Genomic DNA, 27,269 nt, shown 5'->3' on the forward strand with positions numbered 1-27,269 from the left:
AGTTTTCTACTGTACAGCGAAGTGACCCAGTCACACATGCATATATACATTCTTTTTCTCATATTATCATGCTCCATCATAAGTTACTAGATATAGTTCCCAATGCTATACAGAAGGAATTCATGTGCTAAATTAAGAATTTAACCCTTTCAAAAACATAACCCTCCTGCATAGTGACCTTTTTTTCTTAGAAGGCCCAAGGACCAGAGAACCCTTGTGCTATGCAAATTGCCAGTTGGTTGAGCAGGTTCACTTTTGTGCCTCAAGAATGGATTCTACATGTCCGTGGTGACCTCCATCTCTCTCTTTTCTTAAAACAGAAGACACGTGCATATCACAGACTAAAGGATGATATCCCAGAAGAGGTAAAATTAAGGCGTTTGGAGGAACTTATTACTGTCTTCCGAGAAGAAGCAACAAAAGCCAACAAGACCTTTGTGGGTTGTACCCAGCTGGTGCTGGTGGAGGGGGTGAGGCCATAGATATATATTCTGTTTGTTTGTTTGGAGGACAGTATGTCTCCTTTGTTTAGATCTTTGATTTCCTTTAGCAGTTTTTGAAGTTTTCATGACACCAATCCTGTACATGTTTTCTTATATTTACACCTAAATATTTTTAAGCTGTTGTAATTGCTATTGTATTTTCAATTTTGAGTGTCTCTGTGTTCCCTATTAGTGTATAGAAACAATTGAATTTCGTACTTTATGTCCTGTGATCTTGCTGAACTCAGTAGTTGTAGGAGTTTCTGATTTCTTGGGATTTTCCTTGCCAGTTATCATGTCATCTGTTCTTTCTTCCTGTTATTCTAGGGTTCTTTCTTTTGTTGTTTCCTTTTGTTGTTTGTTTGTTTGCGGCATGTAAAAGTTCCCAGGCCCAGGATTGAACCCAAGCTGCTGTAGCTGCCCAAGCTGCTAAAGTGACAATGCTGGATCCTTAACCTCCTGAGCCACAAGAGAACTCTGACAGTAGGAAATTTGTTGAAGCCATTCAGCCTAAACCAAAAATAATTATGTTTTGTATAAGACTTTAGGAGTGTCTAATGGAGCCCAAGGGCAGGAATCTGAAAGGTGTCTGGAAGGGACTGTGTACCCAGGAAGCCCTTGAGGCTCACTTTCTTCTCTCCCCCTCAGACCAGCTTTTCCAGATTCTTCATCTGTGTAGCAGAGTACAGCAGCCATACAGTTCTTGTGTTTCATGGTGTAGTTCCAGCTATCCACAGACCAAAGTTGTCTCTCTCATTACCAGTTCAATTTTCCAGGAGAGGGAGCCCAGTCAGCTCAGTGTGGGTTAGGAATCTTCCAGTGGTTTGGTCCAGCAGTTGCTGATGGTTGGTGATGCTGAGCTGGTGAAATACCCCAGAGATGTGTGCTGTGCTAACTGCTTTGTTATTTAACTTGTCAGCTGTGATTCTGGAGATCTGCACATGAACTTGTCTATTAGCAGTCCCCATTTTATCTAGTAAGAATTAAATCTTAGTGTATCCCCAGCTTTTCTCCAGAGTCCATTACAGAATAGAGTTCTTGTCTTTTGATTGAATGAATAAGTAGTCAAAGGTTACTCATCTTTATCCATGACTTCATTTAGCCCCAGAGAGCCCCTGGTAGGGGGCCAAGCCAAGACAAGGGTTGTGGTTGTTGTTGTTGTTGTTGTTTATATATATCCAACATAAGCCAATACTCACTTGGGGCTAGAGAATAAATGGATTTTTTTTTAATAGTTATTTCCCCAATACAGTTTTTTTTTCTACTGTACAGCATGGTGACCCAGTTACACATACATGTACACATTCTATTTTTGCACATTCTCATGCTCCATCATAAGTGACTAGACATAGTTCCCAGTGCAGGATCTCATTGCTAATCCATTCCAAAGGCAATAGTTTGTATCTATTAACCCCAAGTTCCCCAACCAACCCACTCCCTCCCCTCCCCCTTGGCAACCACAAGTCTATTCTGTAAGTCCTTGGTTTTCTTTTCTGTGGAAAGGTTCATTTGTGCCTTATGTTAGATTCCAGATATAAGTGATATCATATGGTATTTGTCTTTCTCTTTCTGACTTACTTCATTTAGTATGAGAATCTCTAGTTCCATCCATGTTGCTGCAAATATTATTTCATTCTTTTTTATGGCTGAGTAGTATTCCATTATATATATATATCACATCTTCCTAATCCAGTCGTCTGTCGATGGATATTTGGGTTGTTTCCACGTCTTAGCTATTGTGAATAGAGCTGCAATGAACATGTGGGTGCATGTGTCTTTTTAAAGGAAAGTTAAATGGATTTTTTTAAGGCCAGCAGTTAGAGTCTACTTTGTCTTAGAGGAGACTTGCTTTCCTCTAGTCATGGCCAGTTTAAAACACTTGAGTTGTTGGAGCTCCTGTTGTGGCTCAGTGGTTAACGAACCCAACTAGTATCCATGAGGATGCCGGTTTGATCCTGGGCCTCACTCATCAGGTTAAGGATCCTGCATTGCTGTGAGCTGTGGTATATAGGTTGCAGATGCGTCTCGGATCCCGCGTTGCTGTGGCTGTGGTGTAGGCCTGCAGCTATAGCTCCGATTAGACCCCTAGCCTGGGAATCTCCATATGCCTTGGGTGCATCCCTAAAAATGACAAAAACAAAGAAACAAAAACAAGCAAAAAACCCCCACTGGATTGCTGTATTCAGAGTGGCAGAGAGGATGATGACAAGTCATGTGTACCGAGCGTTTACTGTCTGCCAGAATGTGTGTACTTTATAGTCCTCAACACGTTGAGCCCACCATAGTCCTTGAAGGTAGTGCTATTATTAGTCTCCTTTTGTAGATGAAGAAAAGAAACAGACTAACTTCCCCAAGGTCACACAGCTTAGGATGATGAGCCAGAATTTGACCCAGGTCTGTCTTGTTCTACAGCCCGTAAGCACTGCCTCCCCTCCCCCCTCAAATTATGGAGTATCCAAAAAACACATATAGATATAGAGAGAATGGTATAATGAATAGCCACATACCCATCAACCAGTCTTAATTGTCAATACAGTGTTAATCATGCTTGATCTTGTTTCATCTCTACTGCCCCACCCCCGAGTCATTTTGAGCCAAGTACTAGACTTATTATTTTGTCAGTAACTGTTTCAGTATATATCTCTGAAAGACAAGGACTCTTTTTTAAAAAATAGACCTAATGCTGTTATCATATCTGAGATAATTGACAATGGTTTTGTAATATTATCAAATATCTCTAGTCAGTGTTCCTATTTCTTTGTCTTATAAATGTTCCTTTGTGGTTGATTTGTTCATCATGAAACCTGAACACCCTCTCTCTCTTTTTTTTAAATTACTTTTCAATTTATTTACTTTTTCTGGCCATACTCATGGCGTGCAAAAAAAGTTCCTGGGCCACGGATCGAACCCATGCCACACCAGCGACTCCAGCCACAGCAGTGACAATGCCAGATCCTTAACTGGTAGGCTACCAGGGAACTCTTAAACACTCTCTCCTTTAAAAAATTTATTGTAAGACAGTCGCAAACGGATAGAAAAATTACAGTACAGTATAAAGAACTTTTTCTTTGAAGCATTTGAGAGCAGTTGCTCGCCTGATGCTTCCAATTTCCCAAATATTATAGTGTGTATATTGTGCAAACAGGGATATTCTCTTACATAACTGTAGTACAACCATCAAAATCAGAAAATTAACCTTGTTATATTATTAGTGTATAATCCTTAGACTCCATTTAAGTTTCTTCACTTATCTCAGAACTGTCATTTATAGGAACAGGATTTGGCTCAGCGTCATGTGTTGCATTAGTTGTCATTTTATCACTTGTTTTTAGAAATTTCATGTGTGTTAACTTGGCTAAGACTTGGCTTTCTTTGTGTTTTTTAAGGATATGTTGAGGCTACCTAGTTTGTGGGTTTATAATTTTCATCACATTTGGAAGTTTTTCATTTATCATTCAGGTATTTTTCTGTACTTCTCCTGCTTCCTGCCACCCACCCCCACTATTTCTTTTCTTTTTCTCTAATTACCTGTATGTTCAACCACTTGATGTTGTATCATAGGTCACTGAGGCTGTTGATTTTTTTTTCTATCTTCTTCGTTTTGAATAGTTTCTATTTTTCTGTCTTCTGATTCATTATTCTTTTCTTTTGTGGTGTCTCATTTGCTGTTAGCTATTGAATCAAAAATTACAGATATATTTTTTATCTCTAAGTGACACTTGGTTTTCTAAAAATATCCTCTACTTCTTTCCTGTGTTCTTGTTTTCTTTTGAATCTTAGTATTTGAGCTTAATTACAATAGTTGGTTTAATATCTTTTTGATAATTTTATCATTACTATCATTTCTAGGTCTGTTTCTTTTGACTAACTTTCTCTTGATTTTTAGTCACATTTTTCTGCTTCTGAGCATATCTAGTGATTTTTGAATGAATGTTGGATATTGTGATGTTTATTTTTGAATGTCTAGGTTTTGCATTGGGCTTTGTTCTGATAGGCACTTGCTTGCAGTTTAGTTTGATCCTTTCAGGGCTTGTTTTTAAGCTTTGTTAGAAAAGTTTGTTTTTAATTCTAGGGATAGTTTAGCCTTAGTACTAAGTTGTGTGGTGTAGCCCTGCATTTGCAGCTCTGATTTGACTCCTAGCCTGGGAACTGCTCTGTGCTGCAGGTGTGGGCCATTATAAATAAATAAATAAATTCTATTGGAGTATAGTTGACTTAGAAAGTTGTGTTAGTTTCAGGTGTACAGCAGAGTAAATCAGTTATACATATGTCTGTTCCCTTTCAGATTCTTTTCCCATATAGATTATTATACAGTATTGAGTAGATTACCTTGTGCTAATATATAGTAGGTCCTTGCTGCCTGTTTTATATGTGGTAGTATGTATATGTCTATCCTAACCGCCTATTTTACTTTTTTTTAAATATATTTTTTATTTTTTGTTTAAAAAACTTATTTATTTATTTATTTTGGCTGTACCAGTGACATATGGAAATTCCAAGGATCGAATTTAAGCTGCAGCTGCAAACTATGCCACAGCTGTGGCAATGCCAGATCCTTAACCCACTGTGCCAGGCTGGGGATTGAACCAGCCCCTCAGCAGTTACCTAAGCTGCTGCAGAAATAACACCTGATTCTTAACCTGCTGTGCCACAGTGGGAACTCCACCATTACACAGTTTTTATTATTTTCCTAGCCTCATCTTAGGCATGTTGTGATGGGGACTCTGACTTTGAGTCTGCCTATTCAGTGGGACAAGTAACCCATGCCAAACAACCCAGAACATTTGCTAGTGATTACTATGAGACTCTGTAAAGTGAGAGTTGTTTTGCCAAGTATATCATCCAAAAGTCCTTGGCATCAGGCTTGTTGGAGGTCCATTCTTGTGAAACAGTCATTGATAGAGTCATTTATTATAATAACACATTGTTAACAAAATTTAATTGAGTTTCTTTTGTGAGCCATTTACCGCCTTTGTTGATGACTTACTCTTAGGTGATTCCTTGGTTAAGAAATGCTCTATGGATCAGACCCTTGGGGATCTGAGACAGGCCTAATTTCTTCCCTCCAAGAACTTATGACTGCGACAGATTCATAACCCCTCCTCTGTTTTTTCGCAGTTCAGTAAACGCTCTTCCACTGACCTGTGTGGCCGGAATGATGGAAACCTTAAGGTGATCTTTCCTGATGTAGAGCTGGAGGATGTCACCAACTCTGGGCTTAAGGTCCGAGCTCAGCCTGGCGACTATGTGCTGGTGAAGGTAAGGTGTCCTTTTGTGCTTCTGGCTTGCACTGTGAAATGGGTGTTGGATTGAATAATTTGGGGGAACGAAATTTTTTCCTGGAGAAATTCTTCAGTGAAATAAAAATATCTTCTCAACCTGAACAGTGGAAGGGCACTTGGATTAAATTTTAAACTGCTTCTAACTAATGTCTTCTGGTTTTCTTCTCTTCTATCTTGTCCTCAAAGAGTTCTTTTGGGGAATTTGGTGAGGTTGGAATACATAGTGGCCAGTAGTTTCCTGCTTCAGAGTAGCCAGGAAGTGTTGGTGATTTTAAGTGAGTTGATAGTTCTCTCTGTCAGAGATCAGCATGCCTGTCAAGGTTTCTCCAACTTACCTGTGCTCCATTGCCTGCATCCCTTCCCTGGACTAGCAGATCTAGTGGAATAGCTGTGGGATTTTCTCTTTCTTTCTTTCTTATCTCACTGGGGATATTCCTCCTTTCTTCCCCTCCTTCCTGAGTTTCTTCCTTCTTCTTCTTTTTTTCTTTTTGCTTTTTAGGGCTGCATCTGTAGCATATGGAAGTTTCCAGGCTAGGGGTCAAATCGGAGCTACAGCTTCTGGCCTACACCACAGCCACAGCAACTTGAGATCCAAGCTGTGTCTGTGACCTACACCATAGCTCAGAGCAATGGGATCCCTAAGGATCGAACCCGCATCCTCATGGATACTAGTCAGATTCATTTCCACTGCACCTCAACGGGAATTCCTCTTCCTTCTTTTTCTTCTTACTCTACCACAGGTCTGCTACTGCCATCTTCCTTTTTTCCCCCCATGTCCGCTTTTCCTCAGAGCAAGGTGCTGGCAGGAAAATAGATACAGTCAGGTGAAATCTCATTGTCTCATCATCTCCGTCAGCTCACTCACATCTCCACTTGTCCATGCTCTCTGCTCATCTGTGTCGTCTGTCATGCTGCTGCTTGTGCATTTTGCTTCCATCCCTTCATATCCTCTCAAGAATTGCATTTGTTTCCTTTCTCTCTTGCATCCTATACTTAATGTGGCCAAAATAGAATGAATTTTTCCCACTTTGCTGCAATTTTCTGCTTTTCAAGCCTTCTTCATCTCAGCAAGCAGCACCACTCAGTTGCTCAAACCAAAAACATAGGAATTGTCCTAGATACTTAGTTCTCCGTATTCCCCATCAATAGTCCATTTGTTTCAGTTCTACATATGGAATGTATCTTGGACCTGACCATTTTTTTTTTTCTTTTTTCTTTTGGGTGGCACCTATAGCATACAGAAGTTCCCAGGCCAGGGATCTGACCTGTGCCTCAGCAGTGACAAAGCCAGTTCCTTTAACTGCTGGGCCACAGGGAGCTCTGGACCTGACCATTTCTTTCCCTTTTCTAAGCCATAGCCAGCATCATTATTGCTTGGTTAGGAGATTATAGCAGACTTCTCCCTGGTTTTCTGTTTCCTGTTTTGAAGCATGTCATAAGTGTAGAAAATTGCTCACATTTTAAGTATACTACTTGGTGAATCATTACAAAGTGACCCTACTCATGTGACTACCATGTGAATCAAGAAACAGTATTTTCAGGGAGTTCCCATCGTGGCGCAGTGGAAAATGAATCCCACTAGGAACCATGTGGTTGCAGGTTCAATCTCTGGCCTTGCTCAGTGGGTTAATGATCTGGCTTTGTTGTGGCTGTGGCAACAGCATTGACCCCTAGCCTGGAAACCTCTATATGCCTTGGGTGTGGCCCTAAAAAAAAAGACAAAAGACAAAAAAAAATTTTTTTTCAGAACCCCAGAAACCCCCCTTATGTTCCTACCAGTTATTCTTCTTCCCTACATCCTAATTTCTAAGACCATAGTTCAGTTTTGCTTGTTTTTGATTGTTATAAAATTGAATTGTAGAGTGTAGAGTTTTGATGCATGGTTATTGTGCAATTCATCCGTGATGATATTTATCCATATTATATGAATATACCGTGATTTATGTTATACTGTTGACCATTTTGGTTGTTTCCAATTTGGAACTATTATGAATAGAAATGCCATGACTGTTCCTATGTATGTGTTTTATTGGGTATATGGTTTGGAATTGCTAGGTAACAGGATGTGTATAATAGAAATAGCCAAAATGATTGTACCATTTTACACTCTCACCAGCAGTACCAGAGAATTTCAGAGGCTTCATATTCCTGTTTCCATTCTTACCCTCCTCTAGTCTTTCTGCCCCACTTCTTGGGGCAGTCAGTGTGATCTTTCTAAATCGGATCACTCACTCATCTGCTTAAGCCCTCCAATGGTTTCTCATTGGAGCCAGTTTAAAGTGCAGGGTGTCTCAGCTACCCTTCCATCCCTGTCCCCTCTACTCTTTTTATTCTCTTTCCTCTAGTCTTGGTGGCCTCTGTTTTGCCCCTCAGACCTAGTTCTAGTGTTGGGGTCTTTGCACATGCTGTGTTGCTTAGGAGGCTCTTGATTTTTGCCTGGCTGCCTTCTTTTAAAGCTTCAGGTTTTCTTAAGTAACACCTCCTTGAGAGGTCTCCTCTGGCCACTAGTGCTAAAAGCAGCTTCCCTCTGCCTTGTTCTTGTCACTGTTTACATTAGCCCTTTTTATCTTCATAGCACTTTTCAGTGCCTGAAATCATCTTTGTTTATTGTTTGTCTTTCCTGAAAGCTCCTTTGAGAGAAAATATCTGTTTTGTTCTTCTTGGTATCTGCAGCACCTAGGACAAGTGCTAAAACACAGTAAGCACTAAATAGATGTTTACTAATGGACTTACTCATTCTCATGGTCAGAAATGAGGCCGCTCTTAATTTTGGGAGTAACATGTTTTAAGCTTTCAATTAAAGAAAAAAGAGAGCCTGTCTCATCTAATTTGGGCCATGAATATCCTAAGGAGGAATTTGACTGGTACAGCCTAACTCAGAGCTTACCTTTGGGCTTAGAAGGGCAGGGTCTGTGATGTGCAGCTCACACCTGAACCTCTGGTTGACTCTGAGGAAGAGCCATCTCCAAAGAGAAAAGGGAGAAGTGGCTGTTTGGGACTAACCTATTTTGGACTTCTTAAATTGTATGCATCAGCACTGCATCAGATATCTCTTCCTCCCAGGATTGGGGGCACACAGGAACTATGAGCTCTCTGCTGGCATGTCATCCCCATTAGATTCCTTTTGGTGGCCTCTCCTCTAGATGATTCACATTAAGTCCCTATAGTTCAGTCCTGGTTACTTTGCCTTCTTCTGATTGGTTTTCTTTCAGATCACCTCTGCCAGCTCTCAGACACTTAAAGGACATGTTCTCCGTAGGACCAGTCTGAAGGACTCTGCAGCATATAGCTGACCTGACTAGTTGCCTCAGACTTTCCCAACGGGAAGAGACTGGTCACTAATGAAAGGTAATGAAACTTTGGAGACAAGCTGCAAGTGGTGAAGCAACTTTCTGTGAATGGAAAATGCGTTTCTTTGCTGCTTTGTAAACAGCTTTTACATTCATTAAATTTACCTTAACTAAAGTGGTCCCTTTTAATTTACTTTTACTTCATTTTTGCCCTGGTTAGTGCCTCTGATATTTTCCCTTTAGTTTCTGGGTTGTTTCCCCAATCCAATTTCTAGGAGTTCCTATCATGGCTCACTGAGTTAGGAACCCAACATAGTCTTTGTGAGGATGCAGGTTCAATCCCTGACCTTGCTCAGTGAGTTAAGGATCCACAGGTGTGGCTGTAAAAGGGAAAAAAACAAACAAAAAAACCCCAACCAAAGAAAACATAACCAACCCACTTTCTACTGTGGATGCTGGAAAACTGGTTCTCTCCCTTGGACCCTAGGAATCAGAGACCGAGGAGGGGAAGGCAGAGAAAACCATTTGCTTAGGAAAAACTGCCCTAGATCTTCCCAACTTGATAACATTAAGTTAGCTTCCCATCTCCTCAATTTATTCTCATATTTTACCTGAGAATTTCCATTGTGGACCTCTTTTTAAGCCTGTCAGTTCATTCTTTGCCAAGGTCTGACAGCACTTGGAGTTAAGAAAACATCATTACCTTCTAGTAGGCTCTGAGCAGTCATTCACATTTTGTCCTTCTGTGGGGATCCAGAAGATGGTAGTGTCGACTATTTGGAGTCAGACGGACTTTGGTTGAGTCGATTCCAGTCAGGCCCCCAAAATTTCATGCCAAAACTCTGCTTCTATCTACCAGTGCTGATTAGAAGCATGGAGACAGAGTTTTGGGTGAAGAAGAAAATAGCTTTTATTTCTTTGCCATGCAACGGAGGCCACAGCAGGCTAATGCCCTAAAGACTATGTCCTCTTTTCCTTGCTTTTTATTTTTATTTTTATTTTATTTTTTTTGTCTTTTTGCCTTTTCTAGGGCCGCTCCCTCGGCATATGGAGGTTCCCAGGCTAGGGGTCCAATCGGAGCTGTAGCTGCCGGCCTACGCCAGAGCCACAGCAACGCAGGATCTGAGCTGCGTTTGCAACCTACACCATAGCTCACGGCAACGCCGGATCCTTAACCCACTGAGCAAGGCCAGGGATCGAACCCGCAACCTCATGGTTCCTAGTCAGATTTGTTAACCACTGCACCATGACGGGAATTCTTTCCTTGCTTTTTAGAGAAACTTTCCTTGTCTTATTGCATAGCAAGAGCTTCTGGTATGACTTTGGAAAAGGAGTGATGAGAGGGAATATCTTTGCTTTGTTTTTGATCTTAGGAAGATTCTAGTGTCTTTTTTTGTAGATTAAAAAAAATCACATTGAGGAAGTTCCGCTGAGAGTTTCTATCATAAGCAGATGTTAGATTTTGTCAAATAGATTTTCAGCATCTACTGTTTGATCATGTGATTTTTTTTCCTCTTTAGCCTATTAAAGTGAACATTTACATAAATTGATTTTTGAAAGTTGAACCAGCTTTTCATACCTAGAATAAATCCCATTTGGTTGTGGTATATAATTCTTTCTATGCAGCATCGAATTTGATTTGCTAATTTCTGCTTCTATCTATGAAACAGACTGTAGTGATTGGGTATAATTCTTTCCTTAAATGTTTGGTAAAATTAACCAGTGAAGCCATTGGGCCTGGTGCTTCCTGTTTTGGGAAGTTATTTAATTACTGGCTCAATTTCTTTAGTAGATAGGCCTATTCAAATTGTATTTTTCTTCTTGTGTGAGGTTGCTGTGGCTGTGATATAGGCTGGCAGCTGCAGCTCTGATTTGACCCCTAGCCTGGGAACTTCAATATGCTGCAGGTGCAGCCCTAAAAAGCAAAAAAATTTAAATTTAAATTTCTAATTTTTGGATATTTTAGGTCTCCAGAGAAGTGCAGAGTGAGTATAGAGCATTCTCCTAAATCTATCACACAGCCTTCTCTGATGTTAACACTACGTAGCTATGGTGTACATTTGTTGGAGCTAATAAATTAACATTGGCACATCACTGTTCAGTAAATACAAACTTAATTCAGATTTTACCTGCTTTTCCACTAATGAATGTACCTTTCTATTCCAAGTATCCAAGCCAAGATACCACAATGCAATTAGCTGTCTTGTCTCCTTTGTCTCTTGTGATTTGTTAATGTTGCTCAGTCTTCCTTTGTTTTTCATGATTGTGACACTTTTAAAGAATACTGGTTAGGAATTCTGTAGGTTGTCCATCAATTTGGATTTTTCTGATGTTTTCTTGTGATTAGTACCTTTCTCATCAAATCATATGAGGGTGTACATGATATGAACCCCATTGTTGAAGTTAATCTTCACCACCTGGTTAAGGTGCTGTTTGGTTCTTCAGTGTGAAGTTGTTTTTCCACTCCTGTACTTTTATTCTTTGGAAGCTAGTCGCTAAGCCCAGTTCATCCTAGCAGATGGTGGAGATTAAGCTCTACCTCCAAAAGGAGGGGTATTTACACATATTATTTGCAATTCTATAGGAAGAAAAATGCCTCTTTCCCCCCCTACTTATTTATTACATCATTTATTATGTCAGAATGGACTCATGATGTTTACTTTGCATTTTGGTTTATACTCTGATATTTATTTTTTTGCTCAAATTAATCCCAGTTTGGGCATTGGGAGCTTGTTCAGGTGGGCTGTTATGCCCTTTTATATTTCTTCCTTTTTGTTAATATTTTGTTTCTTCACAGACTGAAAAACTTATGGTTACCAAAGGGGACACATGGTAGGGAGAGAAGGGTGGACTGGGGGTTTGGGATGGAAATGTTCCAAAATTAGGTTGTGATGATGGTTGTACAACTTATAAATATAATAAAATTCATTGGATTATTAAAAACATCTTATTTTTATTTTTATTTTATTATTACTATTTTTTTGCTTTTTAGGGCTGTACCTGTGGCATATGGAGGTTCCCAGGCTAGGGGTCGAATTGGAGCTGTTGCTGCCGGCCTGTGCCTCAACCACAGCAACCCCAGATCCGAGCCACGTCTGCGACCTACACCACAGCTCACGGCAACGTCAGATCCTTAACTCACTGAGTGAGGCCAGGGATTGAACCCGTAACCTCATGGTTCCTAGTTGGATTCATTTCCACTGCGCCATGATGGGAACGCCAAAAAAATCTTATTTTTAAATAAACAATTTCTTAGAGTTAGTGCAAAAATAATACAGTTTCTCTATACCTCACAACCAGTTTTCCCTCTTAACAACATCTTAATTTAGTATAGTTCATTTGTTACAATTAATAAATGAGTAGCAACGCATGATTTACTAAAGCCCATGCTTTATTCAGATAGCTTCAGTTTTTCCCTAATCTCTTTTTATTGTTCCACAATCCCATCTGGGAAACCACATTACATTTAGTCGGCTAAGTCCTCAGGCTTCTCTTGGTTGTGATCATTTCTCAGACTTGTTTTTGATGACCTTGACAGTTTTTTTTTTTTTTTTTTAGTTTTATTGAAGAGTGGTTAATTTATAAGATTGGTAATTTATGCTGTACAGCAAAGTGACTCAGTCATATACACACACATATCTGTTCTCTCTCAGATTCTTTTCCTAAGTAGATTATCACAGACAACTGGGTAGAGTGCTCTGTGCTATATAGCAGGTCCCTGTTGGCCAATCATTCCATATACCTCAGTGTGCATATGACCTTGACAGTTTCGAGAACTGGTCAGATATTTTATAGAGTGTCCCTCTGGTAGAATTTGTTATGTTTTTCTCATGTTTAGACTTGGATTATGAGTTTTGGGGAGGAAGCCCGCAGAGGTAAAGTCTCATTCTCATCCCATCATAAGGGTACCTATTGTTAATATGATTTATTGCTGTTTTTGTTAACCTTAATCATCTGGTTTGAGGTCGTGTTTGTCACATTTCTTCATTGCGCAGTTGCTCTTTTTCCCCCCGTTCCATGTTGTGTTTTTTGGAGAAAAGTCACTACGTGCAGCTGAAACTTAATGAGATGCCCTACCTCCTTAAGAATGGAGTAGCTCTGGAAATCATTTAGGATTCTTCGGTATAGGAGGTTGCCTGTTCTCACCTATGTGGTTATTGATCATTTATTTATATCGGTATAGACTGCTGGATGTTTATTTTATACTTTGGGTTATAATCCAGTACTACTTTACGTATTTCGTTGGTCAGATTGTTTCAGCTTCGGGAACTCTGTCGGCCCTCTATCCCTTTGACATATCTCCACCATTGCATGAGCACTTTCTAACTTGAATTTGAGATGCTTTATGGTCATCTTTTATATTAGCCATTTCTCCAAGCAGCCCGATTAGAGTGCTTTTATAAAGAATGGTATAGAAACCAACATTTGGATGCTAGATACATTTGTTGCTAATGTCGTTTGGAAGGTTTTTTTGTTTTGTTTTTTTAAATGGAGGTGAAATTCACATAACGTAAAATTAATCATTTTATGGAGTCCACATTGAAGTGCCTTGGCAACGAATCCAACGAGTACCCATGAGGATGCGGGTTCAATCCCTGGCCTCGCTCAGCAGGTTAAGGATCTGGCATTGCTGTGAGCTGTGGCAAGGTCACAGAAGTAACTTGGATCTGGCATTGCTGTGGCTGTGGCATAGACTGGCAGCTATAGCTCTGATTGACCCCTAGTCTGGGAACCTCCATATACCTCTGGTGCAGCCCTTAAAAAAAAAAAAAAAAAATTAACCATTTTATTTATTTAGTTCTTTGGCCACACCTGTGGCATGTGGAGGTTTCTGGGCCAGGGATTGAGCCTGCACCACAGCAGTGACTCAGATTGTTGCAGTGGTAATGGCAGATCCTTAGCCTGCTGGGCCACAAGAGGACTCCAAAATTAACTATTTTAAAGGAGACATTTAGGGGCATTTAATACATTCACAGTATTGTGCAGCTGTCACCTCTATTTCGTTCTAAACTTATTTCCATCGCTGCAGAATAAAACTCCATACCCGTTGAAGAGTTACTCCTCCTTACCCTGCTGGCAGCCACCGCTTTGCAGTCTGCTTTTGTGAATGTACCTATTCTGAATTAATTCATATAAACTGAATTGTACAGTGTGTCATGTTTTGTGTCTGGCTTTGTTGACTGAACATAGCTTTTTAAAAAAAATTTAATTTGTATTTTATGTTGGAGTATAGTTGATTTACAATGTTGTGTTTCAGGTGTACAGCAAAGTGATTCAATTACACATATGTATATCTATTCTTTTTCAAATTCTTTTCCTGTAAGTTATCACAGAATATTGAATACAGTTCCCTGGGCTATACCGTAGGTCCCTGTTGATTTTACACATAGTAGTGTGTACATGTCAGTCCCAAATGCCCAGTTTATCCCTACCCCCCATGTTTCCCCTCTGGTAACCGTAAGTTTGTTTTTGAAGTCTGTGAGTCTGTTTCTCTTTTGTAAATAAGTTCATTTCTATCATTTAATTTTAATTTTTTAGGGCGGCACTCACAGCTTATGTTAAGTTCCTAGGCCAGCCATGTGGATCCGAGCCCCGTCTGTGACCTACACCACAGCTCACGGCAATGCCAGCTCTCCAACCCACTGAGTGAGGCCAGAGATTGAACCCGCATCCTCATGGATACTAGTTAGATTCATTTCTGCTGTGCCACAGTAGGAACTCCTATATAATTTTAAGTTAGATTCCACATATAAGTGATAGCTTTTGATACTTGTTTTTCTCTGTTAACTTGACTGGACATAATCTTTTTGCACTTGATCCACATTGTTACTTCATTCTTTTTATGGCTGAAGAATATTCTATGTGTGAATATACCACATTTGTTTATCCGTTCATCCATGATGAACACGTGAGTTGTTGATACATTCTGGCTACTGCAAACAGTGCTGGTACAAACAATCACGGACCGGGTTTGTTTGAATGATTCAGTTCTTTGGGGCATATACCTAGGAATGGAATTATTTGCCTATGTGTAAAATTGATGATTAACTTTTTAGGAACAATCAACCTTTTTCCCAGATATTGAAACAATGTTACATTTGCTCTTTTTCCCTAGCAGTGCATGGGGGTTCTGATTTCTCCATATACCCCCCAGTGGTTGGAAGGTTTTTAAGTAGAGAGCATGTGTACTTTATAAAGAGCACTCTGGCTGCCAGGTGGAAAATGGATCGTAGGTAGCAAGGGCAGAATCAGGACAAGTTGCCCTGGTGAATGATGGTGGTTACTTGGACTCGGATGTTGATGGGATGCAGCAGACAGGTGGGAAAGATATTGTTGAGGGAGAACAAGAGGATCCAGTCTGCTGATGAGAGAAGGAGGAATCAAGAATGAAAGCTGGCCAGGAAAGCTATGTGGATTGGGCTGCCATTTCCTGAAATGGGATTGACCATGATAATGCTGACCTGGGGAGAAATCAAGAGCTAAGGTTTAGACAGATGGCCGAAGGTAATAGTGTAATCTGGCCTTTATTTTATGAGGTGCTGTCCTTGGCCGTCAGGCAAGCCTGGTGTCGGGCCCTGCTTCCCCATCTGGTCTTTGTGCCTACAATCTGAGCTCTTTGGGTTCCAGAGCAGATAGTTATACAGACTCTGGCACAGGGCAGAGGGTCGCTACCTCGCATAGAGTTCACAGTTGTGTTTTTCATTATCCTTCTTGTGTATTTTTGGGGAATTCTCAGCATTTACTGACCTGGCTTGGATTGACTTTCCTCTCGCAGTGACTTGGCATGGCTTGTTGTCACTGAGAGTTTGCTGCTCTGTTTATGGTATTATCAGGCTCTTATCTGCTCTGTTCTATCCAGCTTTTGTCATTTGGACTGTGCCCCTCAACGTTTAACATGTGATGATGGGAAAGTTGGATTCTAGGCCCTGTGTGATTTTCATCTTGGGCAGAAGAGAGCATTTGGAGTTTGGGAGGGAAAGGCAGAGATATGGGAAGAAAAGTCTTATTCATTGTCATGTTTGTTCCCTAGGGTACTATATGAAGTAATCCTGGGTTTTGCTGCTTCATCACATGTATTATTAATTTTTATGTTCCCAGTAAGTAGTGCTTTTCCTAGTAATAAACATACAATGAAACTCCTATTTGCAGGAATTGAAGACAAGTGATTATTTTTCTTTTGCATGAAAACAAGTTATTTATTGGTGAGATGATTACAGACGTGCTCCAAATCCTTGGATTCTTGCCTTTCTTGCACTTGTTTAGGGTGATGTTGGTGAAATTCCAAAGCATAGTTGACATGTTTAGAACACTGACTTTACTTAGTTCCTTAATTAAAAGGACTTTTTCCACAGTATTTCATAGAGTTTATATAGTGTTTTTGCTTTCATTCTGGAGCATTCCCGGCTTCAGGTGCTGAGTTTAGTTTGCTGCCTGAAAATCCTTCTGTGGGGAGATAAAAGACAGCTAATTATACCCTTAAATACATAGGCTGGCTGCAGGCACAGGCTGAGGCAGCCAGTGTACTCCATCCTCCGGATCACACTTGCTTCAAAGACAGGGATATGGAACAAGTCAGGCTGATGGGAGCCCCACAGGTTATTTCTGGATGATTGTCATTTGAGTTATTCTAGAAAGAAGTGGAGGGTGAAGTTCCTGATAGTTGGGGACTCCCAATGCAGAGCCAAAATAGAGCCTACCCCCAATAGAGCCAGGAGATGGATTCTGGTCTCATCGTTTGGACCACTGCCAAAGCTAGCACTGTCCTTGGATGTTCAATAACTATAACTTTGTTGTTGCTTAAGCCAGTTTTGGTTGAGTTTTTTGTCACTTGTAACTGAAACACAGTTGGTAATAATCTGATACAGTCCCTTAACTCAGATCTGACCAAGGAGGCTAAGTGGTGTGCCCAGGCCACTCATTGTTATAGAGCATAAGAGTAGGAAGTAGAAAACTAACACCGAGGCAAAAATAGGGATGTACAACTTCTGAGGTTTTGAGCCAACATGAAAGAAGGTGATATTTTCCCGGTCAGATTGCATACTTATTAAGTACGTTGTCAAAAATGGAATATATGAGAGTTCCTGTCATGGTGCAGTGGAAATGGATCCGACTAGGAACCATGAGGTTGTGGGTTTGATCCCTGACCTTGCTCAGTGGGTTAAGGATCTGGCGTTGTTGCGAGCTGTGGTGTAGGTCACAGATGTGGCTCGGATCCCATGTTGCTATGGCTGTTGTGTAGGCTGGCAGCTGTAGCTCTGATTTGACCCCTAGCCTGGGAGCCTCCATAAGCCATGGGTTCAGCCCTAAAAAGCCAAAAAACAAACAAACAAAAAAAAACCCCAAAAAACAAGCAAACAAACAAAAAACCAACCCAACTAGTATCCATGAGGGTGCAGGTTCTATCCCTGGCTCCGATCAGTGGATTAAGGATCTGGTGTCACCATGAGCTGTGGTGTAGGTTGCAGATGTGGCTGAGATCCCGAGTTGCTGTGGCTGTGGTATAGGCTGGCAACTGCAGCTCCGATTCAACCCTTAGCCTCGGAACTTCCATATGCCACAGTTATGGCCCTAAAAAGCAAAAAAATAAAACTATAAATACAAATAAATAAAAGAATGATGGAGATTCTAAATTTCTTTACTCTCTCATGTATCTTCCCTAGTTCTACCCTTCATCTCTCCCTGTTTTCCTGGTGGCAAATTTTCATAAAAATCCCATTCTTTTAACTTTTTCAGGAAATAAATTCTCTTTTCAATTTTTTTTCTGGGTATAGGGCTAGATAGATAGGAAGAAGGGGAAATTTGAGTCAGAGTGGCAGAGAATGAAAGACTCCAACAGTCACAGGTGACAGTGTGGATGAGTCAGCTGTATGTAGTGGGGATCTTTCCAATCTCAGGGTTAGAATTTGTATGGTGACTAAAGGTTCAGTAGACGATAAATCTGCCTAGGAAGGAGTGGGGAGGCTGGATGAAGCTGGCGGGGCAGCCCAAAACAAACTGTGTTTTGAGGATTGAAGTACAGAGTGGGCTTTAGTATGAAAGAAAAATGTTTACAGTTCTTTCTCTTACCGATTTAAGCACTTGAACCTCGACATTGTTTAGAGAGTTTGAGTCTGGTCCTGGTGGAATATTCCATAGATTTACATTTTCTGAAATAAAGAAGGAGCATCTTATGATACAAGTTGAAAGAAACAATGACTATATGCTGGCTTGTTTTAGCCACAGTCAACGGGAGGTTATCTCTGGGCAGTGAATCTCTCCCCTGCCCGTTCAACAGAGAGATTTAAGACAATGCCTCTCCCCATCTTTTGTGTGTGTGAGGATGAGTTCTCAAGAAACCTGGAACTGGGAATCTGATGGATATTATTTGTGTATTTTCTCTGTGTTTACCAAGAGATATTCTGGCATGTCTGCCTTCACTGCCTTAAGAAACCAGAAGAATTAAGCCCCACTGTTTTGATTTCATTTGCAATACATTGAACCCCTTTGAGTTCATCATAAGTTTGTGCAGATGGCATTTTGCATTATCATATCTCTTGATGGTCATAAGGGTTATGAAGACTCAGACTCTTGAAGACTCTTGAATTTCTCAAACCCAAGTATCTGTGTGACTAGGTGACCTGGTCCATGTTTCCTCTGAGTGAGCATGATGCTGTTCGCTAGACCCCTAGTGGCCTGGTTTCATATGGACCTGTGGAAGAGACATTTTTATTTGGTTGTCATGTTTTGCCACCTCAAGATGCTGAAATCCCTATCAAAAACCAAAAAAAAGTGTTTTTCAAAGGATACTCTGCTCACTGCTGTGGCACGTTCTGTAGTGCAGTTTCTCATCCTTGTACCTTTCTTGTGACACTGACTCTTGCAAGTGTTCACGTTATTAGTTCCACATACCAGTAACGGTTGATAGTAATTTCTTCAGAACTGAAGACAGCACATTTTCCACCTCGCCCATCTGGAAGAGACGGGTGGAACATTTTTATCAGTACATCTGCTAGTCCCACAGTTATTCCTCATATCAGGGAAAGTAGTCCTGGGAGTGTCTGTACATGTGGACTTTTTTTCCGGCGGAAGAAATCTGGTACTGGATAACGCTATGTGTGGTGGTCTCTATCCCTCAAAGGCCTCTAATTCTTTGAGGATTTTCAAAGGCCTTCAGTAGTTTTTGATGCTTGAGTGGCTTCCTTGACCAGCATTTATCAGGCTCCTGTTATGTTCCAGGCCTTGCTGTCAGCACAGTAGCCAAATGTTCTCAGGCCAAGTGTGAATTCAGTATTCTGGGGAGGGTGCGTTGTGCCTCCTTTGGATCCATTCTGAATCCCTCCCTGATCTGGCCCTCCTTGCTGGTGCTCTGTTTGCCTCCCTTCTTTTGCATTCCTTTCAACATGCCTGTGAATCTCTGCTGCCTTCCCTTTGCACATCCTGTCCCCTGTACCTGGCTACACTTTTGCTCTCTGGTAAACTCCTGCTCCTCCTTCAGGGCTGAATTCAGCCATCATTTTCTCAGTGAACCCACAATCTGCCTCCCATTTCTTGCTTTCACCACCCTGTCTTCTTCATGCTCAGTTGACAGCTATTTGCATGAATGTCTGTCTTCCCTGTAGTTACATGAGGTTAGGGTTCTTGCCTTCTATGATCCTTCCCTGGTACAGAGTGTGGCCTAACACATAGTAGATGGTACAGATGAGATGAAGCAACCCTGAGCTTACAGCAACTCCCAGAGTCTTCCTCTTGATTGACTCCCCCTTATCTCAGGGTGGATACATGGTGCACAGACATAAAGTTGTTCACCTCTGGGTGCCCACTGTGTGCCTCCACTCAGCATGTGGTTACCAGAGTCTTAATGATGTGGCCTATTAAGGTTTTAATCACTCCCTATTCTCCCACTGAAACTGGAGAGTCTCATGCCTGGAGTCTGGGACCTCATTTCTGTTTCTCATGTTGCACATTTAGGGCCAGACACATAGTGGTGCTCACTAAATGTTTGTTGAATGAACTTATGAACATGTGGAAGAGCAAATGTATTTTCTTTTCTTCTTTTTTGGCTGTCCCATGGCATATGGAGTTCCTGGGCCAGGGGTCCGATCCAAGGTACAGTTGCAACCTATGCCACAGTTGTGGCAACACTGGATTCTTAACCCTCTGTCCCAGGCCAGGGATTGAACCTGCTTTCTGGTGAATCAGAGATGCCACTGATCCTGTTTCACCACAGCGGAAACTCCCGAATGTCTTACATGTGGGGATGGTTGGTGAATCTTTTGTAAGTGTCCATGTCTCTTTTTGGAGCCTGGTCGCTGAGTCCCACCCTCACTCTCCCACTCCCCCATCTCCCAGGTCTCTCTGGGGCTCCATGTGCTCACTCTGTAGAACTTGGGCTGTAAACCTCTGATGGGAAGTGTGAGGCCACGGGAGGCTGGATACGCTTCTCAGAAACTCCCGTGAGCCAAGGCAAAATTAGAATTTAGATCATGTTTTCATCCTTCCTCAAGACTTCTTGGTGTATTGGAATCACCCAACACTAAAAAAGCACAGATTCCAGGCCTTCCTTCAGGTCACTGATGGAGTACGGGACTCCCGCAATGATCTTGGGGAACCCCTCCCAGAAAGAACCTGGGTTTAGAGCCTGCCATCCTGCTCCACATTGTGCCTTTGATCTCATCTGCGTTTGCAGAGTCCCTATTTCACTGAGGGCCTGGTTTTAAAATGCTTTCTCACGCATCAGAGATACATATTTAAAAATCAAATCGACTTACAGCCTCAGGTGGGGCCGCATTGTGTTTAAAGCTGTCAGGAAACAAAATGCAAGGAAAAGTTATTTTCAGGTAAAAAATATTAACCAATTCTAAATTAGATTTTAGGTATTAGCTCAGTTGCTTCTTATATCCACATATAAAATGTTAAATACAGAGGAGAAAGCAATTTAAAGGTGAATAACAGTATATGAGTAAAACTTCTGATTTCCTTGTAAAATTATCCGAGTATTTCCCATGAGCCTTTTCCATTGCTCTTCTCATGTGATTTGAATTGGGTTCTTGGTATTGCTTCCTAAACTGATAAATGTCAAGAGGAATTTGTAGACAGTACCTCACAATGTTGACGTCTGCTCTCATTTTGTCTTTTAAAATCTTGCATGCATGGGAGACTATCAACTCCTGCATTAATATAAAATACGCATGAGTTAAAAAAAATAATACCTTCACCAAGCTACTCAGCAAGCATTTCACATTGTGATATGACCAGCAAGGTCCCTGGTGAGGATGGAGCGGAGACTACTGGGTCTTAGGAGACAACCTGTTTATTCTCCCCTCGAGGCAGAGCCTGCCAGCCTGCTTCATCTCCTCCTGGGGACACCCAGGCATCCTGGCCTCAGGGTTTTGGAACTAGCTCCCCCTGCAGAATACTCTTTTTTCCATGTGACCTCTGTTCCTGTTCCTCCTCACAACTCAGTCCTGATTTGTTACTCAGCACTCACCGTCTCCCCAGTGGCAAAGTTCCTGCAATCCTTTTTCAGGGCAACCCAGTAGATGACGTGGATCTTGTTGCCTGGCTGGTGGTTGTAGACTACGTTAGTGATGGTTGCAGCCAGGTTATTCATCTGTTGTAAAGAAGTTATCATTTAGAGGTGGAGAGGAAGAAGGACTGGAGGATGTTGCATCCTGAGATATCCAGGCATTGCTCAGTTCATTTCTTTAAATATTTATCGATCCTGTATTATGCATTGGACACCCTGCTGGGTGCTGACACAGCCGATATGACCACATAGACACTATCTAATTCCAGACATTTCCCTTTATCTCATTTCCTTTCTCGGAAGGACAGTGAGGCATATAACACAGAAACGCATTTTCTGTTGCTCCTTATCCAGTTTAAAACAAGTTTCTTTCAGTGCTCTTGTGGCAGATTTGCACTTGATAATTTGGGGAGACTGTTAAGGAAACATTGTACATTGCTGAAAGAGAGCCTGCCGCAAAGAAAGTGCTCAGTAGTTATGATTTTATTGTAACCACTGCTTTCTACCACTTTTGGGGTGGGGAGCAAACGAATACTTCAAATGTAGTTAAACCTACTCCCTTGCACATGCTGCTTCTCTCACTTGGGTCACCTGTAAAATGGGGCCAAGAAGCCCTGCCTCCCAGTGCTGTGATAGCATTTCCTCAGATCTTTCTCTAGAAAAATGTTCCAGAACCCACTTGCATTTCTACCTTCTCGCTTAGAGATTGCTGAGACTAGACTTAAGCAAATAGGAGAGTGGAGGGGCCACGTGGATGAGGCTTACCATGACAGAGCTCTGCTTGGCACTTTGATCGACAATTTGCTTGAGCATTTCACCAGAAAAAGTTAGGGAGATGTTGGCATTTTCGGGATCTGGAGGAAGGAGTCTTCCAGGCACAGGGGATGTATTTTGCCTAAAATGGGCCTAGAGAGAGAACAACAGGAGAAAAAAAAAAAAAAAAGTCCCTGGTATTGTGTGAGACTCCCATCAATTTCAATGTCTTTGGCTGTGACATTAAGGAGTGAAGTGGCCCCGTGTGAGCACCACTGTGGACGAGCATGAAGGCAAAGTCAGTTGACCTCCTTGATTCCCTGTTGCAGGACTGGTCGGGGAGATGGGGTTTATGGAGACTGGAGAGAGGAGCCCCTTACAGAGGAGGAAGCATTGTCCCCTCCAGCTGATTAGCCCTGAAACAGTGCAGCTCAGGCCCCCACACCTCTGATTTTCCAAAAGAAGCCACACATCTTCATTTTTTAGGGGAATTCCTCCACTTAAGTGTTGCTTTAAGTAGCGTGTGTATGCATGCTTATACTTAACTCAGAGTTCCTACTTTTCTTTACATGCTCTCCCAGCCTTAGAGTGATTTTCTTGTTAGGCAAGCTCAAGGCTCATTTGTGAAATCTGTTGTAGAATGCTGGCCTCCATTGACTGCTTCCTCTTCCTTTCATATGCATTGTGCCCTCTGTTCATAAAATGCAAACTCCTCATGGCAGGAAATTTGGAAAGTTCAGAGAAGTATGAAAAAGGTAAAAGAGATTCTGACTGATATCATTGGTATTTCACCTTATTTTCTCTGCTTGCATACTTAATACCATTTTTATTTTGCTTTAAAAAATTAATAGTACCTTCATATGGATTTCTGTGTATCATTACAAACTTTGTAAGCATTTCTAATAATCTCATATTTAGCTCTTTTCCTTTTAGTTTGTTCCCAGGTTATCCTAGTTAATGATTTTTCCTTATCATTAAAATCTGTTTGTGGTTAAATATATCTGCGCCTGTATGAATGGAGTCCCACGAATAGAGTTAAGTTGGTCCAAAACCTTGCCTGTCTTCAGTCCTCCTCATGTCCTAGGTTTGCATTCCCCCAGTGGTTGAGATGGGTGGATGGGGGAGTTGGCACTTTTTGTTTTCTGTTGAATGTCTTTTTTTTTTTTTAGGGCCACACCCAAGGCACATGAAAGTTCCCAGGCTAGAGGTTGAATCGGAGCTGTAGCTGCCAGCCTATACCACAGCCACAGCCACACCAGATCTGAGCGAGCCATGTCTGTGACCTACACCACAGCTCAGGGCAGAGCCGGATCCTTAATCCACTGAGCGAGGCCAGGGATTGAACCCTCATCCTCATAGATAGTAGTCAGGTTCATTAGCCACTGAGCTATGACAGGAACTCCAGTGTTGTATGTCTAACCTGTGCTGGGCACATACCACCTGTCAAGAAGTGGTTGTCATCATTGGAATACCTCACGGACTTGGTACATTAGACTTAAATGGAAGGGAAAACATGGCTGACCCCTATGGTAGGTGCTTAGGTGTTGGGTAAAAGCCTGGGAGCTTCAACCCATGGTAAAGGTCTGGGGATCCAGGGAGGGATGAAGGCTGATTTGACATGTATCTGGAGTGTATTTGGTCAGTTCAGGGAGTCTCCAGCCTTCCCACAGAACCCATCATAAGCACAAAGAACACTTACACAGTAGAAGATTGAAAGACCTTCTGCAGAAATCCTGGAGCTTTTAACATGGTAGTTGAACAAGCCAGTAGCTGCAGTTGAGAAGAAAAGAGAGCATATAGAGACCCCCTGCCCTCCCCCGATGGGTGTTATGCCCTGGGCTCTTTGCCTTGCAGATGGGAGACCAGTGTGGACCCTGCCCTCTCCCTCAGTCCCAGGCAGGAAACTGGTGCCTTACTGGCTTTCTCACATGTATCTAGGAAGAGGCTGTGGAGAGGAAGGTGACACGACCACATGACACTGTCCTGATGTGCCAATTTCTCCAGGGGGAGAAAAAAGTCTTGCTGCCCAGGCCCCATATTTCATCTACTCTGGGACATGGGAAATGTCAACAGTTTCCTGCCAGGACTGTCTTGGTGGCTGCGTCCCATTACTCCATCCTATTAACTTACATCAGGGGACAATCGGAGGGGATTTCTTTTCTCAGCCTCCTTGGGGTGAGGGTGCTCCTTGCTCAAACTCCACACTGTGTACTTTGCAAACCATTTGGGACTGTGGAGCTACCACAGACTCCAAGGGGGTGCTTTGTCCTATTATGTCCCAGAGAATGAGTCACAGTGGTTCAGTGAAGCAGGTAAGTTGCCACATTTTCTGCCTGGGTTCTGGGAAGTGCATGGTGTTGCAGCTCATAGCCCCATTCCCTCCTGCCTGTCACCTAATAGAGTCCCAAAGGAGCTTTGGCCACCTCTCTCCATCGACCTGGGCAGTCCCAGAGAGGTCGGGTGTTTATACTCACAGTTTTTGCATTCGTTGACATCACTGAGCTCAATGTCACACGATTTTGATTCTTTGATCTGTTAAAAAGCTCATCTGTTAGTTCTGCTAAGGAAGTGCAGCAGGCCTGTCCTCCTTACCCCACCTCCTATTCTCTTTCCCTGTCCTCCTTCCCTCCTCCCTGTCCTATTTCCTGGCCTCCTTTTCAGTAGAACTCATCCTCCCCCATTCCCTCCCTAACCTGAGGCATTGTCCTATCCTTCTGCTTGGGTATTTGGGGCCAAAGGGGAGGTTGCTTCCCCAGAATCAGGACTCCTGAAAGCCTGATGTCTCCCTCTGAGTTTCTGCCAGCTTCAGACCTTTTCTGAGGAAAGGGCTTCTTCCTATGACATAGGCATCGACTTCTAAGGTCGTACCCACCCCTTTCCCACAACTTACATTCTTGCTAATAGTTACTGTCAGCAATTGAGAAACGGTGTCTTCCAAGGTCAGGGGCAAAGAGACAGGCAGAGATTCTGTGATCCTGGGAAAGATACATGTAGAGAACCATGTGATTCTCGCATTTCTGGTATTGCCCAAACATAGAAAATTCATCCATTGATCAACCAATGGCAGTGCTGTCCTGCTGTTTAATTTGTGCCCTGAGCTCTTTCACTTTCATTTTTAGTCATTAAGGAAGATGCATGGATACCTGGGAAAATTACAAAGCCAGACATCTGGCCCAGCAATCCCACATGGAGGAATTTATCCTTCAGATACCATGACATTGCTAAACTGACTTGTCTGGGACCTTATTCACTGTAGTTGAGTACAAGGGTCAATAACTGGAAGAAACAACTATTCCTTGATAAGGAATAGTTAAATAAATTATAGTACAGATGTACTATATTGGGGTATTAGTGGCCGTTGTAAAAATAGCTATGAAATATGAAAAAGTTATATTCTGCTGCAACCAATTCCAAGCAATTTTTAGAAATACGAACAGAATCCAGAAAAATCTCTGTAATATCTTCCCATCTATGTGTTTACATGCACACATTTGTTGCCTATGCAGCTAATATCTTTGAAAGCAATGGTAAAGACTGGATCCTTTGGTTGCTTCCAGGGAGGGTAATTAGCCAGCTGGTGTAAATGGGTGAGAGGGAGACTTTCACTGGTAAGGTTTTTTGGTATCTTTTGAATTTTGATCTGGGTGAACACGTTGCTTATGCAGAAAAACAGAACTGAGTAAAAAGGAAGCTTGGCAGGGAGAATGCAGGCAAAGTAAGGAAAGGCAATTCTCAGACATAGTAGGCTGTTCCTAAGCAGAGGCCCCTCTAGGCCTCCTCTCATTGGTCATTCAAACCATTGGCTTGGCTGAGTTTGTCTCCAAGGGTGGTATCAGCAGGGAAAATTCTGACACATGGGCCAGTTGATCTAGAAAATGAGAAAAATGATGGTCTCACATACCCCTTCACTAATTGCATGTTTACTTCCTTGACTTTGATGTCCTTGTCCTGCACTTGGAGGTCCACACATTGGGTGTTGTTTGTGGAAATTCCAATTTTGAGAATTACTTCGCTGTGCACTTGAAATCCAAGTATTCCAATTACGGGTCCAGCCAGGCTGTGGAGAGCAAGATGCAGGTGAAACCAGGCCTGGTTGCAAGATGTCACTCAACCAAAGCAATAGGCATTTTAGGAATTGACCTCATATATTTGTCTGGGTTATTTGAAGTGAGGGAAAGTTGGGTGTTTTCCAGTGGGTGCCCCAAAGTTGGCCATTCCGCTGTACATAGGATTCAGAGCCTGGCTCATGGGAGGCATTCAATAAATATTGTCTTTTTTTTTTTGTTTGGTTGGTTTTTAGGGCCTCACCCTCTGCGTTTGGAAGTTCCCAGGCTAGTGGAAATCAGAGCCTATGCCACAGTTCACAGCAACACCGGATCCTTAACCCACTGAGCAAGACCAGGGATTGAACCCATGTTCCTCATGGATACTAGTCAAGTTCGTTACCACTGAGCCACAGTGGGAACTCCCAGGACCACTTTCTTGATGAGGTTGCCAGGAGGCTTCAGTGAGTTCAGAGTGCCTCAGATAAGGGCCTGGCTGGAGCTCGATCCCTGATAGGTATCGGGGCTGTGTGTCTAAGAAATCTTCTCCCCAGGGTGGATTCCCTTGCTCCTCTCCTGCCTTTCTGTGTGCCCTGGGCCTACACTGTTAACCTCTTCTTCCCCCAGAGTGAGTTGATGCCCACCAAGGACAGGGACCACCTGTCTTTAGTCTTCCTTTTATGCCCAGTACAGCATCTTCACAGAGTGGCATTTATTAAGTACCCTTGAGGTGGGTGAATGAATGTATGCATGTATAAATCTGTAGCTTCCTGAGGGCATTTTAATCCTCTCTGTCTCCCCCAGCTGCCTAGCAGTGTTTGTATGGAGTAGGCTGATTCTCCTTGGAGAGTTCAGATTGTTTGGAAGGTTTATTTCCCTTAAGACCCAGTGTATATGTTGGTATGAAATGAATT

At 42.0% G+C, this 27,269-nt stretch overlaps 1 protein-coding gene across 3 annotated transcripts in view; it reads left to right on the forward strand.

Annotated features, from left to right (window-relative positions):
• CDK5RAP1 (CDK5 regulatory subunit associated protein 1) overlaps positions 1-9,229 on the forward strand; it is a 31,882-nt gene extending 22,653 nt beyond the window's left edge. For 2 of the 3 annotated variants that reach the window (XM_047771305.1, XM_047771307.1), the window contains exons 12-14: positions 321-470; positions 5,601-5,741; positions 8,977-9,229. In XM_047771305.1, the coding sequence (XP_047627261.1) occupies positions 321-470; positions 5,601-5,741; positions 8,977-9,057 (372 nt within the window). In that variant the 3' untranslated portion in view covers positions 9,058-9,229. The remainder of the gene's footprint in view (positions 1-320; positions 471-5,600; positions 5,742-8,976) is intronic. The other variant, XM_047771306.1, reaches the window with a different exon arrangement.
• Positions 9,230-27,269: the final 18,040 nt, after the last annotated feature.

This window comes from Phacochoerus africanus, chromosome 3 (assembly GCF_016906955.1).
Source record: "Phacochoerus africanus isolate WHEZ1 chromosome 3, ROS_Pafr_v1, whole genome shotgun sequence".
NCBI lineage: Eukaryota > Metazoa > Chordata > Mammalia > Artiodactyla > Suidae > Phacochoerus > Phacochoerus africanus.